The sequence below is a fragment of the Protopterus annectens genome, chromosome 1.part0 (assembly GCF_019279795.1).
Source record: "Protopterus annectens isolate FY-2018-M chromosome 1.part0, PAN1.0, whole genome shotgun sequence".
Classification (NCBI taxonomy): domain Eukaryota; kingdom Metazoa; phylum Chordata; order Ceratodontiformes; family Protopteridae; genus Protopterus; species Protopterus annectens.
This window is the reverse complement of record NC_056725.1, coordinates 862,821,013-862,839,024: the sequence shown is the minus strand read 5'-3', so window position 1 is coordinate 862,839,024 and position 18,012 is coordinate 862,821,013. Positions and strand designations below refer to the sequence as shown.

Sequence of the window (18,012 nt, the reverse complement as noted above, 5' to 3'; positions counted from 1 at the left end):
CACAAGGTGGCTGGGCTAATATATGCCTTCGGGCAGATAGCCCAGTACCAACCTATGACCGGTCAGGGTTTGAGTACATAAAACGGATTTGGACAATTATCAACAAAGGAGGGGTGGGGAGAGAAGATGACTGTACATCTGTTTTCATTCATAAACAAAGATGTACTAATGTACTACGTGAATATTTCTAAATGCTTAGTTTTCATAACAACTAGAAATACTCGAGGCACTAATGAACGCGATAGTAAAGTTTAATACCCACGACAGCTGCTTCTCAACGACTCTGCAATCCAGATTTTGACAGGTCTGCCCCACTACAGCAAACGACATATAGCAAAATCTCTAACTCGACGGCAGAAAATTGTATACACATTTTGTAAGAGCACATTTTAAAGGCGAGTTTTAAATTTGATGGTACTCTGAAAGCAAGTAATGCACTGGTTAAGTAAAGGAAATGTCCAAGAGCGGATTTCCTCCTTACTGGAGAAAAACATTATTAAAACTATCCAACCGCTCCAGACTCGTCAGTAGTTAATTAAGTCTACTGCAGTATTCACAGGCTTGAGTAAGCAGCATGCATTACTATCAGTATCTTATTCTCACTCACACATATAGTTAATTTGAGAACCCCGTGGTTGTAATCTCTGTACAGTTCCTTCGCGTGACAACTGCATTCAATACACCTGTAAGAAGGCGCCATCACTACTTCGGCCCAATCGGACAGCAACAACTCTTCAATCATGAAACTCCACGAGTTACTTCCTCATTCCACTAGTTGTTGTGGCGCAATGCATTCTGGGAGTTATAGTTCTTTTAATAGTCACTAACTTATTTGTCAATGAACTGGGGACGCCAAAGAACTACATCACCCTGGGAGAAGCGTACACCACCTGCATAAACACAACATGGCACCTGCCGGTCGTGGGTTTGTTGTTTTGGCAGTGGCCTTACTTTCAGTATGGACTGACAAAGTTATTTGTAATACATATATTTCCACAGTTAACTTGATGGACAGTGATCTGCAGGGACAAGGATGTGGTTCTAACTCCGAGTGGGATGAGTACACCGCAGAATGTGGTGAGATACTTTTAACCTGATTTGTGCCACGTCCATTCATATCTGTCTATGTGTAAGAACGTAGTTACGCGTCATTGACATGGTTAATAATGACAGGGTTATCACCTGTGGTCCTTGTCCCAGGACAGTTCCTATTTGGGAAGTTGTGGTCTGCTAAAAAAAAAAAAAAAAAGAAGAAAAATGGCAAATATCCTGTGATTTAATTGTAAGAACGTTCCTTATTGTAGTTAACTTTTATTGTGTACCTGAACCACCTCCGTATGATATAAAATAATATAAACAAAACTGTACACCAGCAAGTCTATTTTGATAAAAGCAAATAATTTGTATTGTTTGAAGCCTTGACATTTTTAGGAAAAACGCACTAATGTCTGTGGTTGGGCAAAGGTAAAGGAATCGACTCTTAATGGGCATGCTGCTTAGAAATTAGCCCAAGGTTTCATTCCTTACTGGTATATAGACATTTTGCCATTGATGTCAGCCATAGGAGTAGTGGTGTCTTTGGCTTGAAATTCCCTTGGAGTGAACTCAGATCTTGTCTTCCACAACTTATCAAAAATCTGTAATGCTGTATAGTAAAACCTAGTAGTAGTAAAACATTTCAGATTGTTTTAACTTATCTGTTATGAATGTTTTCAGCAGTGCTTTAATTGTAGTTAGATAAATCCCTTCCACTGAGCAGCCACACTCCTCGGGGCTAAGACATGCAATGTCTTTTTTTACTAAAAAGGGGCTGTCTTCTTTCTGTAGCATCTTGAATAGTTTCAGAAATTTGAAGGCATTAAAGAACTTTAAAAGGAAAGCAAGTCATATTTATTCTGCAGTCTTGCTGTTAGCCCACATTTATTACATTACTGCGAGGTTAGCAAGATAAAGGTGCTTTAAACTGTACTGTGACTCTGCTGTTGAAAACCAAGGTCAAAAGTTTGTTTTATACAAAGAAGGTATGTTGTTTAGCACAATCGGCATACTTCCTGAAATGTGTATGTGATATGTACTGTAATAATAATGAGAAATAGTGTGGACTTGGCTGTTGATGAGCCACGTCTTTCGTTCTGCTGTAAGGAGAAAAGTCTTGATTCTTGGCTTTCTGCCTTGTAAATATCCATGCAGAGGTCATTGCAAACACACACCACCATTTATTTTATGAAACCTTGTCTTGACTATCATAAAAGACTTAATCAGATGTTGCAAGGTAACAAACACAGGAAATTTAAAAGCTAGGGAACAATTACTTGACTTCCTGAAGTCCATTTCTCAAAGTGACACTGTAATATTGTGTTAAAACCATTCATTAAAAAAAATTCATGACAATTTCCAAGCTAAGTAAGCATCCAGAATTCAAATATAAAAATCATGTAATGAAAAAAGTTGTAAAATCCTTTCTTAAATTATCGTTTCATTGCCTGTAAGATTTTAGTTTTAATAAATAGGTGATAGACGAAACCTCATTGAGCCGTGGGGTACTGCCTGCATTAAGCAGTGGCTGCCAGTACAGCTCTTTCTTTTCTAGTAGCAGACCCTATGGTCCCCCCTTCAGTTCATATTTAATTGTTCTAGCACCACAAATTTAAACTCATAACTTGGACAGTCAATAATATGTTTAAAAAAGGTGTTTTTATTATTTTTCTTCCTAAGCTCATAAAGTTGTTGATATAGTCTTTCTCTTAATATGCACTCAGTTTTGCCTACATAGAATCCACAGCAGCTGTGGCACAAGGCTAAATAAACAGCACCTTTAGTTAAACAGTTATATCTCCCTTTCGCTCTGAACTGTTAACTTTTTACTGTGAAATAATCACAGCAAAGTATATTCTTGCAGTAATTACAGCTACCACATTTGTACATTCCATAAATAATGTCATCTCTGTCATTCTTTTTTAGGGATTCAAAAATAGTTTTGAAGGTTAAGTCACTTCTGTGTATGATAAGTAGCTTATCATCCAGTTTTTCTTTTATGGTCAAACTGTCTTTCATTATGGACCAATTTTTCTTTAAAACCCACATAATTTGCTCGTGGCTCAAAGAAAAAGTACTAACAAACTTGTAAAAAAATAACTGCAAAAAATGCTGAAAAAACTACCCACAGTTGGCAAGACAAATCCAAGGAGCAAAATATAATCCACAGAGACAAGTTTTAATTCATAAAAACAAGTAGTGTAAGTGCTTTCATCTTGCTTCTGTAGCAAGACTTCATCAGACAAACAGAACTAATGCAAAATGCAGCTATTTAAAGTGTCACATGCTAAACATCAATTAGCTTCTAAAAGCAGAAGTTACAGATATTTAAAAATATTTCTATATAAATAAATGAATAAGCATGAATGAAGCTGACCAAGAATGAACATGCAAACTGAGGATGACCTGATTTAAAAAAATAAAAGACTAAGTTCACTTCTTTAAAATCAATATAGCTATGCACCATGTATACATATACAATTTAATATAAAAAACTGTAGTGATTAATAAAAACTACTGCACTGATAAAGGTGGTCTCGTGCTAAAATTTTTGCCATTTACTTTCACATGCCAATTTCATTTCCAATCCCCTCATCCTCCAAAATGTCCACCTGTTCAATAATAGAAAATAAAAAACTATGGTCATCTCCCTTTTCTAATATATGCCTGTATAATGCATTTTTATTTCCTTTGGTAGTGTGGGTAGTGCATATCAAGTCATATGTTTATGATCTTTTGAAGGTTGATATATTTACACATTTGCAATCATTTAATAATTTACCATTAAATGTATCCTGTATTTGTGTAGAATAACTACCTCTTTCAGATAAACATTTTCTTTCCATACTAGTTAAATTATCAGAAATAATATTGCCTTGATGTTTCAACTTGTTGTATGTCCAATAGATGTCATTGCAAACCAGTTGTTCAAAATTAACATTATCATGTTGGTCTGTCTGATTCACATCATGTAACTCCATCTTCCTACATTTGTCATGATCAATTGTCTCGGTGTTATGGTCCATCGTCAAGTGGTTGTTAGCAGTTGAAATGTTACTGGACTGATTTAAGTCCTGTGCCATTGTTTTATATAATCTTCTCTCTCTATCTCATCTTCCTTCTTTTGTGTATTTTTCCTGTCTACAATATTCACATTATTATTGTGTCAGCAAAAATAAAACTTCATGTACAATTCTTTAAAACTATCATAGTCTTTATGCTGTGTGATAGTGAGGTTCATGTGTTCTAGTTCGTCTGCATCCCGTTACTAACCTTGCCACAACCTTGCGGTCTCTGCCCTGGGTTTCGCGCCTGCGCGTAGCAAATCTTACGTACGTTGTTAGCGTCAGCTTCCTCATCCGAATTGATAGGTACCAAATGAGCTCTAACGATCTCCGTAGAAGCACCAGAAAGGATTTCTTCCTTGTTTTTGTCGTTTTTGGTGTTGGAAACCAAGTCTGTAATTGTATTCCGTCCTTCGACAATGAAGCAGAATGGTCCATATTCTCAGCCATCACCACTGAACTCACCACGAAGAAGTAAAAATAAACTCAAGAACTGGAAAAAGTTTAATAATAAAAGACAAACAACATCAGAACAATTAAGATACATGATAAGGTGGTTTATAGACATTCCGATTTCACTCACTCGACTACAGTTTTTGTAGAAAGGTGGACACAAGCATTATGGTGGTGCCCTGAAAGTTACAAAAGATATCTAACTGCTTATAAAAACACTAAAATTGACCGCAGTTATTTATCGGAAAAAAAAAGATTAGATATAGAGGCCTATAAGAGAGATAGAGCTTATATATGGCCTAGCCACAAAGATCCTGATATGTTTAACAAATATCCAGAAACCAGACAGAAAAAATTTTCAGGTGGGAAGGTTCACCCAGCTTGGAGAGTTTAATGTTTCCACACCCAGAGTCATTACACATGATGGCTTTAAGGTGTTCAATTATACGACCCTAGAGATTGACAACACTTGTGCCAAATTACTTAGCAAAGGTATGAAGTTCATACCTATGGGAAGTTGAATTTACAAATTTGACAAAAATACATCATCCGGTTTTAGCGAAGATGGTAGGCATCCAAGATACACACCATTGAATAGCCCTCTTTCACCACAATTGTAGTCGGTTCCAGCTCCAAAACTTTCAGACTATCTTACAGGTACACTGATTTTCACTTGGGAGGGAATTCATGATGATTAAACAACACTGTTGAGTTTTTACACCACTTTTGAGCCATGACGACTGTGGGTTCACTTACCATCCACCATATCAAAAAACGTGAATCAAAGGGCAATGTATACGCAGAAGAGAATGTCCAGAGCTTATCCAGAAACAAGACAGAGAGACAGCTGAATAGGCGTATTTATGAGCACCTGTATAAAATAGGAAAACACGATACAAAAAATGCATTATACAGGCATATATTAGAAATTTTCTATTATTGAACAGGGAAAATGAAATTGGCATTGTGTGAAAGTAACGGATGGCAAATTTTAGCAGTTCACGAGACCACCTGGTCTCAATGATTTTATCAGTATTAAACCTTTATATATTTTTACATTCATACATTTTTATTTACATGCAGCAATTGTATATGTATACATGGTGTATAGCTATATTGATTTTAAAGAAGTGTACTTAGTCTTAATGAATCATGACTATGTTTCTTTAAACTTTTTGGCGTTTTTTTTCATCAATTATATCATTGTGTAATTAGGAGATGTGTATATAAACCACCTTATCATGTATCTTAATTGTTAATTGTTCTCTGATGGACTGGGGTCGAAAGCGCTTTAACTTGGATTTGTTTGTCTTTTATTATTAAACTAATTTAAAAATATTATAAAAAACTGTGCTAAATAATTACTTGATGTGCAAAATGAGCAATTCATTTAAAAGAACTACCCACTAGTAAAATCATATATCCACTTTTACCCAGCCTGTCAGTTAACTGATATAATACAAAGAGTATAAAAAATACAAAATTAATTCTGCTAAGGTCCAGTGATGTAAACAAAGAACAAATGTACAGAAGGAATAATCAATTACCTCTGCAGGCTCCTCAGTTTTAAAACACAAGACAAGGAACATAAATCATTTAGTCCTGGAGCATTGTAGGCATTCAGTTTTATTTGCCGTAATAATTTGCACAGTGCTAGCTTAAGGGTGAGGGATTCCCCCCTGGGATCTTGTTCAATTTGATCAATCACCGTAAACTTGAAACTGTGCTGAGGGTGTTCGTGCACATGCTTAGTCAGTGCATTCTCCGATTTTAACTTCCTGATGCTGTAAATATGTTCGTAGACCCTGCCTTGAATCAACGATCAATCTTACCGATGTAGAAACAAGGGCAGAGGTTACAGGTTGCCAAATAGACCACTCCCTTGGTGGCACAATTAAATCTTTTATTTATGTAATACCTGCATAACTCTACACTGGGGGCAGCTCTCACATTTATACATGCCTGGAGCTTTGGCAACTGGGATCTTATCCATCTACAACATACTTTTAAGGTTATGCCCTCTTCTATAGACAATTCTAGGTCTGGATTCAAGAATAGAAGTCAGATCTATATCTGAACTAAGTAGAGTCCAATTTTTATATAAAATTTGTCGTACTAACTTAGCATCGATACTGAATGATGTGATAAAAGTCACCCTGGTTGGGTTTGCTTTATATGACTGGCTCTGCCCAGCTAAAGATGTCAAAGTGTTGGGGACTACATGCCTAGTTGAAAGTATTGGACTATAAACTCCATTGTTTCTCTTGTGTTGGACCTCAAATATCATCTCTTCTAAAAGTTGGCTAGGGTACCCCTGTTTCAGAAACATTCCCCTCAAGGTTTGACATTCCACAAAAAATGTATCGTCATCAGAAACCATGTGGGCTGCACCAATCAACTGGCCCTTAACTACAGATTTCTTTTGTTGATAAGGGTGACTACTGGTGTAATGAAGAAAGGAATTGGAGTACGTGGATTTTCTGTGAATCTTCGTTTTGAACACATGGTTCCCTCTAGCTTTATGTAAATCTACATCTAGATACGCTATGTTCTTTGTACTTGAACTATGTGTAAAGGACAAAAAAATTCATAGAGGTATTCAAATAATCAATAAACTTGGAAATGTCTTCGATAGTGCCATCAAACATAATGAACACATCGTCCAAATATCTAGTGTAGTAGTAGATATTGGCGCTAAACTCATTGTTGTTAAAGATGAAGTGTTGCTCCCAGTGGGCCATCACAAGGTTGGCAAAGCTAGCCCCACATGGGCAGCCCATTGCAACATCCGTCTTTTGTGAGTAATATCTCCCTTTGACCATGAAGTAATTGTTTGTCAAAATTAAATCCAAAAATTCTTGTACTAGCGCAGTTTCTCTTACTGAGCTGCCATTATCAGTCATGAAATTGGAAACCTATTCAATTCCTGTATATACAGGTATGACTGTATGCAGGTCCTTAACGTCAATGGTCAGGAAAACAATGTGATATCTGTATTCGCGGCCATTGACGTTTCTTAGAAAGGAATATGGTCCACATATATATTTGGTTGAAATGTGGTCTACCTAGACATCATGTTGATAATTTTTCTGCTGATATTATCTTTTATTTCTAGAATATACAGCAAACGTACTTATTCTAATTCTTTTTTGCACTTCACTAGTTAACCAAGCAAAAGAAGGTGGTAGTATAGGGGCAATTCATGTGTGCACCACAGATGGTAGTCCTGCTTAATGACTTCGTAGAAGAATGTGGAAAAAGAAAGAACCCTTTATTGATAATTCCTTGTACAAAGTTGTTAATTAAAGAAAAAATAATTTTTACACTCCCATCTTAATGGAAGATAAAGTTAACACCCAAACTATGGCTACTACATGTGAAACTTCTGGGTGGCTGGGTCTAAGCCTGACTATAAATGCAGTTGTATTACTACTTTTTCTTTGGACTACTAGCAAATTAGGTGGCTTTAAACAAAAATTGGTCCATAAAGAATGACAGTTTGGCCATAAAAGAAAAGCTGAGTGACAGACCACTTATCATATATAGAAAAGGCTTAACCTTCAAAATTATTTTTGATTCCCTGAAAAGGAATGAGAGAGAGAACATTATTTATGGAATGTATAAATGTGGTAGCTGTAATTATTGCAAGAATATACTTTGCTGTAATTATTTCATAGTAAAAAAAAAAAATCAACGGTTCAAAGTGAAAAAAAGATATAACTGTTTAACTAAAGGTGTTGTTTATTTAGCCCTGTGCTACAGCTGCTGTGGATTCTATGTAGACACAACTGAGTGCCTGTTACAAGAAATAATATATCAACATCTCTATGAGATTAGGAAGAAGAGTAATAAAAGCCCCTTACCTAAAGATATTATCGACCGCCCAGGTCATGAGTTTAAATTTGTGGTGCTAGAACAATTAAATGTGAACCCGGGGGAAGGGGGGCAACCATGGGATCTGCTGTTAGAAAAGAATGATCTGCACTGGTGGTTACAGCTTAATTCAGACAGTACCCCAGGGCTCAATGAAGTTTCATCTGTCACCCTTTTTTAAAAAAACTAAAAGCTTACAGATGATGAAACTATAATTTAAGAAAGCATTTTACTATTTTTCATTACATGATTTTATGTTTGAAATTTTGATTGCTTATTTACTTTGGAAATTGTCATGCTGATTTTTTATGAATGGTGTCAACATAATATTACAGTGTCACTTTAAGAAATGAACTTCAGGAAGTCATGTGATTGTTCCCTAGCTTTTAAATTTCCTGTGTTTATCTTGCAACATCTGATGAAGTCTTTTATGATAGACAAGACAAAAGCGTTTATTTGTTTTATAAAATAAACTATGATGTGTGTGTGTGTGTGTGTGTGTGTGTGTGTGTGTGTGTGTGTGTGTGTGTGTGTGTGTGTGTGTGTGTGTGTGTGTGTGCGTGCGTGCGTGCGTGCGTGCGTGCGTGCAGTGACTTATGTGCATCCGTGTATCATTTTATTCATTTGGTTTGATTTTTTTTCTGTTTTATATGCATGCAAAGGTATAGCTAAAAAGTTTGGATTTACACACCTGACTTTCATAGTGCTAAATTTCCAATGAGTGTGCCATACGACAAATCCTAATATTTCCAAGTGGGACATATGATGTCCCGGAATTTGTTATTATGTTCCTATTCAGAAATTAAGGTTATGCCTTACATGGTGTATGTTTTGCTGTGTGTGTGTGTGTGTGTGTGTGTGTGTGTGTGTGTGTGTGTGTGTAATAGTTCTGGACATCTTTTGTAGTGAGTTATTGTGCAAATAGTTGATTCCATAAAAATGCACCTGATGGACTGACTGTACAGCACTACAGAAGAAGAGATATATTTTTCTTAGAATGCAAATATCTCATGCCTTTCAACTTGAAGATTATTTGAATGCAGTGCTATTGTTAAATTTTATATTTATTTTAAGATAGTATAAAATGTCTACTTTGAATACTGATTTGTATAACAGCTTATTTTTGTATTTATAAATGGCAAGAGGAGGGGAACCTCTAACCACTTTTAATAAAAAAAAAAATGCATAGTAGTGTATGTGCTGTGTTTTGTATCTTTTCATAGTTATCTGTATAGTTTACATTTTATGTGCCTATTTCATTTTTTTATTTGAAACTATTTAAGGGTTGAAGTTCACAAAGTTGCTGTCCAGGTATGTACATTTGTTGCTGTGGCATTTGTTATGAAGTTGTGCTGTTATTACTAATTTGTTTATATTATTGCTGATATTAGGGTGCATGATATGACAAATTCTGTTTGTTTACATATAAGAAAACAAATAGATGTCATTACTTTTATTTGCTTAAACTACCAAAGTTTTATTCAGCAAACAACATAGCCGAATGTGTTCATTGGTGGGTTTAGAGCATCACCCAAGCTGTTTTGTACAGTAATATGGATAGGATTGCAGGAGTGTCACATCAAGACAATACAGTTGTGTAAAATCTTACCATAACAGTAGATGTTGTCCTCTTCACTGTTGCAGTATTCTTAACCTTAGGGGTCTCCTTTACAGGGCAGCCTGATGTTCGGCCAGTATACCTAAATCTAATGATCTTGTATGTGCCATACATCACACACATGCTCCCTGCACAGAACATAGGGCATAAAAGGGATGTACAGGCTCAACTGCTCCAGAAGAGAGCAGTTTTCATAGAGCAAAGGAGTCCATGCCATCCAGAAGGAAAAAAATGCAGAAGAAAAAGGAGAGCCCTCATTCAGAAGGGGATCCATAACAAGAACTAGAACAAAACCAGGGTGTTCGAGGGAGGGAGCGAATGCTGCAACATTGAAGAGAAGAACATGTACTGTTATGGTAAGATTTTACACAACTGTACAATGTCCTTCGGTATCACTGTTGCAGTATTCTTAACGTTAGGAAGACTTAAAAAGCTCAAGAAATAGAATGGGAGGTGGAAGGCTGAGAAGAATCTTGAATAAACACATATAAAATGGTTCTAGCAAAATCTGCTCTGACCCTAGAGACCATATCCAACTTACACTACTTATTAAAGGTATGCACTGAAGACCAAGTAGCAGCTTCAAGGATGTAATTGGTGTCCATCCCCTTGAAGGAGGCACCAGAAGAGGCAACAGCCGTAGTGGAATGAGCTACAACAAAAGTAGACAAAGATTTGACATGAAAAGAATAACAAAAAGAAATAGCCTTAGATATCCAGGAGGAGATGGTTTGTTTAGAAAAAGCCAAATCCAGTGTTCTGGGATGAAAGAAAATGAAAAGCTGGTCAGACTTACGAATGGCCTTAGTTTTATCCAAATAGTGTTTTGAACAGTTTATGCGAATGCAAGGTATGCAAGACCCTCTCACTAGCAGACTTTGGAGAAGGAAAAAGGAAGGGAGTTGTACCAATGGATTCAAGGACAGCTCATTTACTACCTTGGACATAAAAGAAGGATTATTATGAAAGGACACCGTGACACTGTGAAGAAATAAAGGAGGAATGGCTGTGAAGATAGGTGAAGGCTGCCAGCCTAGCCAGATAGAATTTTGTAGATATTTCTCTCATTTGTAAATATTAATATAAGCCAAGGCTTGTTCTCTGAAGTGGGAAAAAACTGTGTTAAATGTGGAACTGCAAAAATGTGACAACAGTGCACTCTGCTGTAACAAAGCTAATAAGTCAATTCTTTGATGTCAAAACCTGGAGCTGATATGTCTGGATGAAGGAATTGTGGCTGTTGTCTTGAGACCAGAGCTAATTGCTAAAATTTGCATGCATAAATTACTTTATTGTTCTGGCTTCCTGACCAGCTGCAAGATCAAGGGCTATTAACCTCTGAGAATCTGTTAGCCTGGGACCCAGAAAGAAATGATGTAATCTGAAGTGAATCAGTGGCACTGTGTTATTTAAGGACAGAAAGAATGAATAGAGCATTTGTCTTGAGAACATCCAACATCACCAGCACTGCCTGTGTCTAGATGTAAGTAGGATTTTATAACTATGTTTTCTCTTAGAAATATCTAGGAATTAGGAAGATTAGACTGTGTTTGTGTGTGATGCCAGAACTTTTCTACTGTATTATTTTAAGTATTTCTCTCTGATCTCTAAACTCTTGACTGGCACTGTGTAGTAGTATTGTCTAGTGTTTTTATTAGTTATTAAATATTTTAAAACCTTTCAACTGTGGCTGTTTTGTGTAGAGATAATTTAAGTTCTAAGAGTGCATTGCATGTATATAGTGATACTGTACCAAGTCACTCCAAATAAGTCTTGACTGTTTGGTTGCACTTACCATTTGGATAGTAATATTGCACAGTATAATTGGATACCCATTCATAAGGGCCTTTGAGTAGCTGATAAATATTAGCTGTGTGGTGGCAGTGATTTCTACCATATAGTGTGGGTAGAAGGGGCATAGCTGGAGAACCTGTGCCAGCCTTCCTAAGAGTGTCGGTGTGGTTGTATAAACTCTTATCTCAATGTGTGTGTGTGTGTGTGTCAGCTACTTGGGTAGGGACACAAAGCACTGGTTGGACAGAGAGGATGCTGGAGGTTTTAGCTTGCCTACTAGGCTGAGATCTGGACCCTATAGCTGTGCCAGTGGGGAGTCTTATTGTGGACCTGGAGAGAAGGGGAGAAACCAGCCCCAGACTGACTGTGATCTCTGTGTGCTCTTAAGGGAAATTGTACTTTACTGTATGTGTATTTATTATCCTTTCCTTATATGGATGCCTCTCACTGGTGTTAGTGGTGAGGATTGAGGCTCTTTGATTGCTGGGCCAGTGCGCGGGCATCACAGTGGCCACTAGAGCCTGGATCTCGGAAACCCTCTGATTTTTACTGGCTGTTAATTCTACTCAATCTTCCAGGTACAGTGTTGCAAACAGGCAGAAACTGCAGGCTCAAAAAGGAACCTTAGTCAGTTTTTCCAAAACAAAACAAAATTAATGTCCCAAGGAGGAGAACTAGGTTTCCTTGGAGGCCTGTTATGCAGGAAGCCTTTAAGAAATTGTTTGACCTCAAAAAAGAGAAGTCAAAGGAGGATTCAAGGACAGACCTGCAGAAATGGCTGACAAATTGCCTTCACAGAAGAATAGACCAGGCCAGACTGGTGCAACTCACAGAAGTAAGAGCAGACCAGAGGGACCCCCACTGAAAAAGGGTCCCAGTTATGAGTATGACACCAGACAGAAAATCTTTTCCATTTGAACAGATACGATTTTCTGATGGAGTGTTTCCTTGTTGTAGAATAGAGTGTGTATTGTAACTTTAAGAAGCATTTTCATGTGTAGACACGTGCATATAAATAGTGAGCACATGCAGGCAGTAGTGCCATTTTGAGAGAACAACCAGAGTGTTAACATGTATGAGTGTAGAAGTCAGTCTGTTTATAAATTTATTTAAATTTGTTAGTAAACCTCAATCCTGATGTGTTTGTGTGTAATAAAGCTGCTTGAACTGAACCCACAACTGTTCGTCTGTTTTATTCTGACCAGACAAGGGACATGGTGTCAGAACCGAGATTTCTTCAAGGCATGAGGTGCAGAGTTGACAGTGAAGGTATATTGAGCAGGTTGGGTGATACAGTGCTCAAACAGTTAAAAAGGGCCAGAAACAAACTTCAGGTAACCAAAACTTGCACAAATAATATATTTTGCAAATTAAACAATATGAAGCATTTGTAAGGTGCAAAACGCATTCTTAATCAAACGAAAGGCACAGAATGCATTATTAATTAAATGAAGTGTTCAAAACCATGATATTTGATAAAACTATCAGAACTTATATGGCATTCAAAATTACCTCTGGTTTGCATAAAGAGCATGCTTAAAGTAAAATAAGCACAAAAGTATAATGATCATGATAAGAGGTTAAACAAGCATAACAAGTACAATAAAAGGGCAAAATAAGCTTAGAAAAGCAAGGCAACAGCATATGTTTTAGTAAACAAATCATGTTTGGGCATAAGCTACTATTTTGCATGGACCGAAGCCATTCAAACCATAACTAGAGTTGTTCGAAGTATCTCAAAATGTGCAAAGTGTTTGCAGAGTTTGTGCTTTATTGTGGTGCAGCTGTTTCAAAGAGTTTGCTGTGTGCAAAGTGCAAAGTCCAGCCACTTTGAAAAGTTTCATGTGCTGTGTACATTTAGTTGCAGTGTGCCACCATTTCAAATTGTTTCTTGCACTGTACAGAGTTATTTCACAAAGTACAGCCATTTTGAAAAGTTTTTCTGCTGTATACAGTTCATTTGCAAAGTGCATTAATTTCAAAGTTTCTTACTCTGAGCTTCTTGTGTTGTGCACAGTTCATTCACAAAGTACAGTCATTTTGAATTATTTCTTACACTGATAAAGGGTGGTTTTGCAAAGTACACTGATTTTTAAAGTGTTTTTGTGCTACAGAGACCTATTTAGCAAAGTGCAGTTGTTTCAAAGCGTCTGTTGTGCTATTGGTCATAATTACAAGTTCTGGCATATCTATAAATATCTATATGTATGTATGTATGTAATATATATATATATATATATATATATATATATATATATATATATATATATATATATATATATAATGTATGTATATATGAATTCACTTCAGATGATCGAGTTTCCGAAATCTCGAAACTCATATGATCGAGACCATATGTTTGAGTTTTCAGAAACTCGAGCATCAGAAGTGAAAATAAAAAAAAATGCATTTAAAGACATTTTTGCAGGGGGGAAAGCCCCCCTGCAGCCCCACATCCCCCTACTTAAATATACTAACTCTGAGATCACGCTACAGTGGGGAAAATGGAAATCTCCCATTCTGCGCTTCTGCAAACACTGCGGAATGAGAGATTTCCCTGTTCCCCGCTGTAGCACAATCTCAGACTTCATATATTTAAGTACCAGGGGTGCAGAGGGCTTGCCCCCTGCAGAATCCCTCACTTAAGGCACTCGCACACTTTATTTAACCTCCCCATTCAGATGTTCAAGTTTCTGACAACTTGATCATATGGTCTCCACCATATGAGTTTCGAGATTTGGGAAACTCGATCATCCAAAGTGAACCCATATATATATGTGTGTGTGTTCATACATCATTTGAAACACCTTCACTACTGGGAGGGAAACCTGAGAAATTGGATAGGCTCATTGAGTTTTTACATATGACCACTAGTTACTTGAAATTTAGCTATGATAGTTCATGTGAATCTGTCACCTTCCTTGATGTTAAGGTTGATAAGGATGAGCTTTGTAGTCTCTGTACTAGCATGTATAAAAACAGGTGAAAAGAAATACTCTATTACATAAGACAAGTATGCACCCCAGACACTTGAGTAGAAATGTACTTAAGGGACAGGTCCTGAGGGTTATGTGACTCCATAATAATGACATGGACCTTGAGTCACCCCTTGTTAAATTGAAAGAAGATTTCATTGCAAGAGGGTACAAAGAAAAAGAGATTGATCAATGTATCAGGAGGGCTTTACAAATGAGAGATGCTAAAGGGAGACCGTATTTCTCTAGCAGGAATATGGATGCTCTCAAGCATAAAGTGGTCACTGTTAAGGAAAAACGGACCACTTTTTACTTTTTCGAATAACATCAATATTGTGTGTGATGTTATAAGAAAGCATTGGTCAGTGTTACTAGCTGACCCTGAGATCAGGAAGATTGTTGATGTCCAACCTAAATTCACCTATAGGAATCATTTGGCCTTGAAACGTCAGTTATGTTATAGAAACAGAAATATGGGCTTAGGTTCAAAGACTGAATGTAGAGGTAACTTCAGATGTACTTCCTGCTCAGCATGTAGATTTATCCACATGTACTTCTTTTGTACACAAACAAAATGGGTTTCTTATTACCTTTATTTTTTTTTTGCTAACTGCAGGACCAAGAACATGGATTACTGTGCTATTTGTTCTGCATGTGATGCATTCTATATAAGCAAAGTCAATTGGTTGTTTAAGGACAGGATATTAGAATATCAGAGTGATATTGCTAAAGGGAGAACCACAAACGCTTTAGCTAAACATGTTCCTGATTGTGGGCAGCAACATGTATTTACATTTTTTGCATTAGACATTATTCATGTTGGTGATAGATTTGGAGAGAAAAAAATAAGACCAAGTGCACAGAACAGAGATGTATTTTGTTTTTGCAAGCCTCTACAGAACCAGGCCTGAATGAAAGTCTCTCTCAAGCCTGCCCTGAAAGCACGTCCCTTTAAACATTAATTTAAACATTAGTTTGGACTTTGGTACAGTTTAGTCACTGTGTTGTATTTTTTTATGTACTTTTTTATTAGGAAGTGATTTGTGTTTTTTGGTGTTGTAACATTTCTGTTCCCTTGGTGTTTTATTAAGTCATTGTTACTTTTTTCATATGGTTCTTTAATTACAGCTATTTCATATCATGTTTATTTTTAAGATCTTCTGTCATTCGAATGGATGTTGTCTTTGTAGGTATTGTCTTTCTGCTGTTTTTTATTGGTTGATATCTTCATTTTACTTTCCTGATAGGCCACTTTTTTGGTTCTTCATTGGCAGATATACAACAATCATTTGATTTAATATGTTGTAGATTTTGTTTTCATTTGAGTGTTCATATTGGTGGATATTTCTGGTACTGGTATTTGATAGGGTTTTTTTGTTTTATGCGATTCTTCCAATCTGTGTGTATTCAGGATGTTTTTCATATATACTTTTTCACACATCTTCCATATATTTCTGTATATACTATGTTTTCCCTGTATATATATTATGTTTCCCTTTCGGTATATGTTTTGGTTGATTTTTTTGTCATACGAGTTGAGTGCCACTCTTTATCATTCTGCTTTAATATATGTATTAGCCTAAAACATTTTCTCTTTGTACTGTCTTGACATTTTTTTCTTTGGATGTTACACTTTTTGCATGCTTCTTAGGCATTGATGACAAATGCTGTTTTGTGCTAGTTGTTTGTTTATTTATTGGTTTATAAGTTCAGGATGCGAGTTTTGATAGGTTGATTTTTGCTGTCGAACGGCTTGTGAGCATACATTTTAGAGAGTGTTTTTCCATTCTTGCGTTAGTTTTCTTATTGGTTGCTTTATCTGGCGTTGGCATTTGATAGGTTGCCCTTTGCTTTGTGCTTTTTTATATCCTTATGTATTTTTCATATATTTTCCATATATATTCCATGTTTCCTTTTCAGTATATGCTTTGTTTTAGTCTTATTTAGTTCATATATCAATCTGTTTCATATATGTTTTAGTTTTAAATGCTTTTCTCACATTGTTTTGTTTTTTTTGTTAGATATCACACTTTTTGTGTAGTTTTTTTTAAGCTTTGAAGCCAGCTGTTGCCTTGTGCTCTTTGCGTGTCTACTGATTGGCTAATGTATTAGGATGCGTGTTTTGATAGGCTGATTTTGCCATTGAACGGCTTATGAAAATACATCTCCAGATACTGATTATGTGCTGCTCCTTTTTTTTTTTTTTAGATGATGTTATTTTTTATTTTTTTGATTGGTGGCAATGCTTTGAGGTAGGTTTCTTGTGCGGCTGTATCTTTTTGTAATGCCAGTATGAATATATTTCATTTTCAAGGTGATCTGTTCTTCTTTTGTAAAACAATTTTTTCAGCCTTTTGGGGGATGTGTAATATAGATGCAATGATCTTTTGCTGCATCTATTTCTGTACTGCTAGTTTCTTTTCATGTTACTTATGTATGATTAGTTGGGTGGTGGTGCTGCGGTAGCGTGGTCACCTCACAGTAAGATGCTGTCCGGTTCGATTCTCAGCTAGAGTGTCTTCTGCGTGGAGACATGCGTGAATGGGCATACTTTCGTTGAAGGTTGTGCGTCAGGGCTGGTAACTTGGCACGTAAAAATCAACTACCAATCATTAGCGGACCGGAGTTCCGCTGTGGCAACCCCTAACCGGGAAAAGCCGAAAGACACAACAAGTTGGGTTTTGACTATATAAACAAAAAAGCAGCTTGATGGAGAAAATGCAGGTTTACTTACAAAATTATCCTTAAAAACAGCAGTACAGGATTTCGTCCAGCCAATAATACCTGAACTTCATCAGATACATTTAAAAAAAAAAACTAAACACACCCTTAAATAGGATAAAATCCATTCACAAATTCAAGTAAAATACACACCCCTTCTCAGAAGTCAATCTGTTGTTAGCCTCATGACACACCCCCAGCACACACAGTCTTAACTTGCAAAAGCTACTTGTTTCAGATTTGTGTATACAAAGTAGCTAAACACAGTTCATTGAAACATTTTACATTCAATTCTAGTTAACATGTTGCAAAATACCTAATAGAATCTATCTCATGCAAGCTTTTAGTTTTTGCTGACATACCAGAAATTCTGCTTCATTTAAACCTGGCCAAATAAGTGCTCCAAGTTGCAGTTGCCAGTAGAGTTCAGCTTTTTGAAGCAGGAGCGGCCATGCTTCACCTCTGCCTGTAGTTTGCA

At 36.5% G+C, this 18,012-nt stretch overlaps 2 protein-coding genes across 2 annotated transcripts in view; one reads left to right on the top strand and one right to left on the bottom strand.

The window, feature by feature from the left end:
- Positions 1–792, bottom strand: part of ARV1 (ARV1 homolog, fatty acid homeostasis modulator) — a 391,241-nt gene extending 390,449 nt beyond the window's left edge. Inside the window, exon 1 of the mRNA XM_044063690.1 lies at positions 608–792. Coding sequence (XP_043919625.1) covers positions 608–742 — 135 coding nt within the window. The 5' untranslated portion in view covers positions 743–792. The remainder of the gene's footprint in view (positions 1–607) is intronic.
- Positions 793–858: 66 nt separating this feature from the next.
- TTC13 (tetratricopeptide repeat domain 13) overlaps positions 859–18,012 on the top strand; it is a gene marked incomplete in the record, with an annotated part of 1,979,199 nt that continues 1,962,045 nt past the window's right edge. Inside the window, 1 exon segment of the mRNA XM_044063689.1 lies at positions 859–1,077. Coding sequence (XP_043919624.1) covers positions 906–1,077 — 172 coding nt within the window.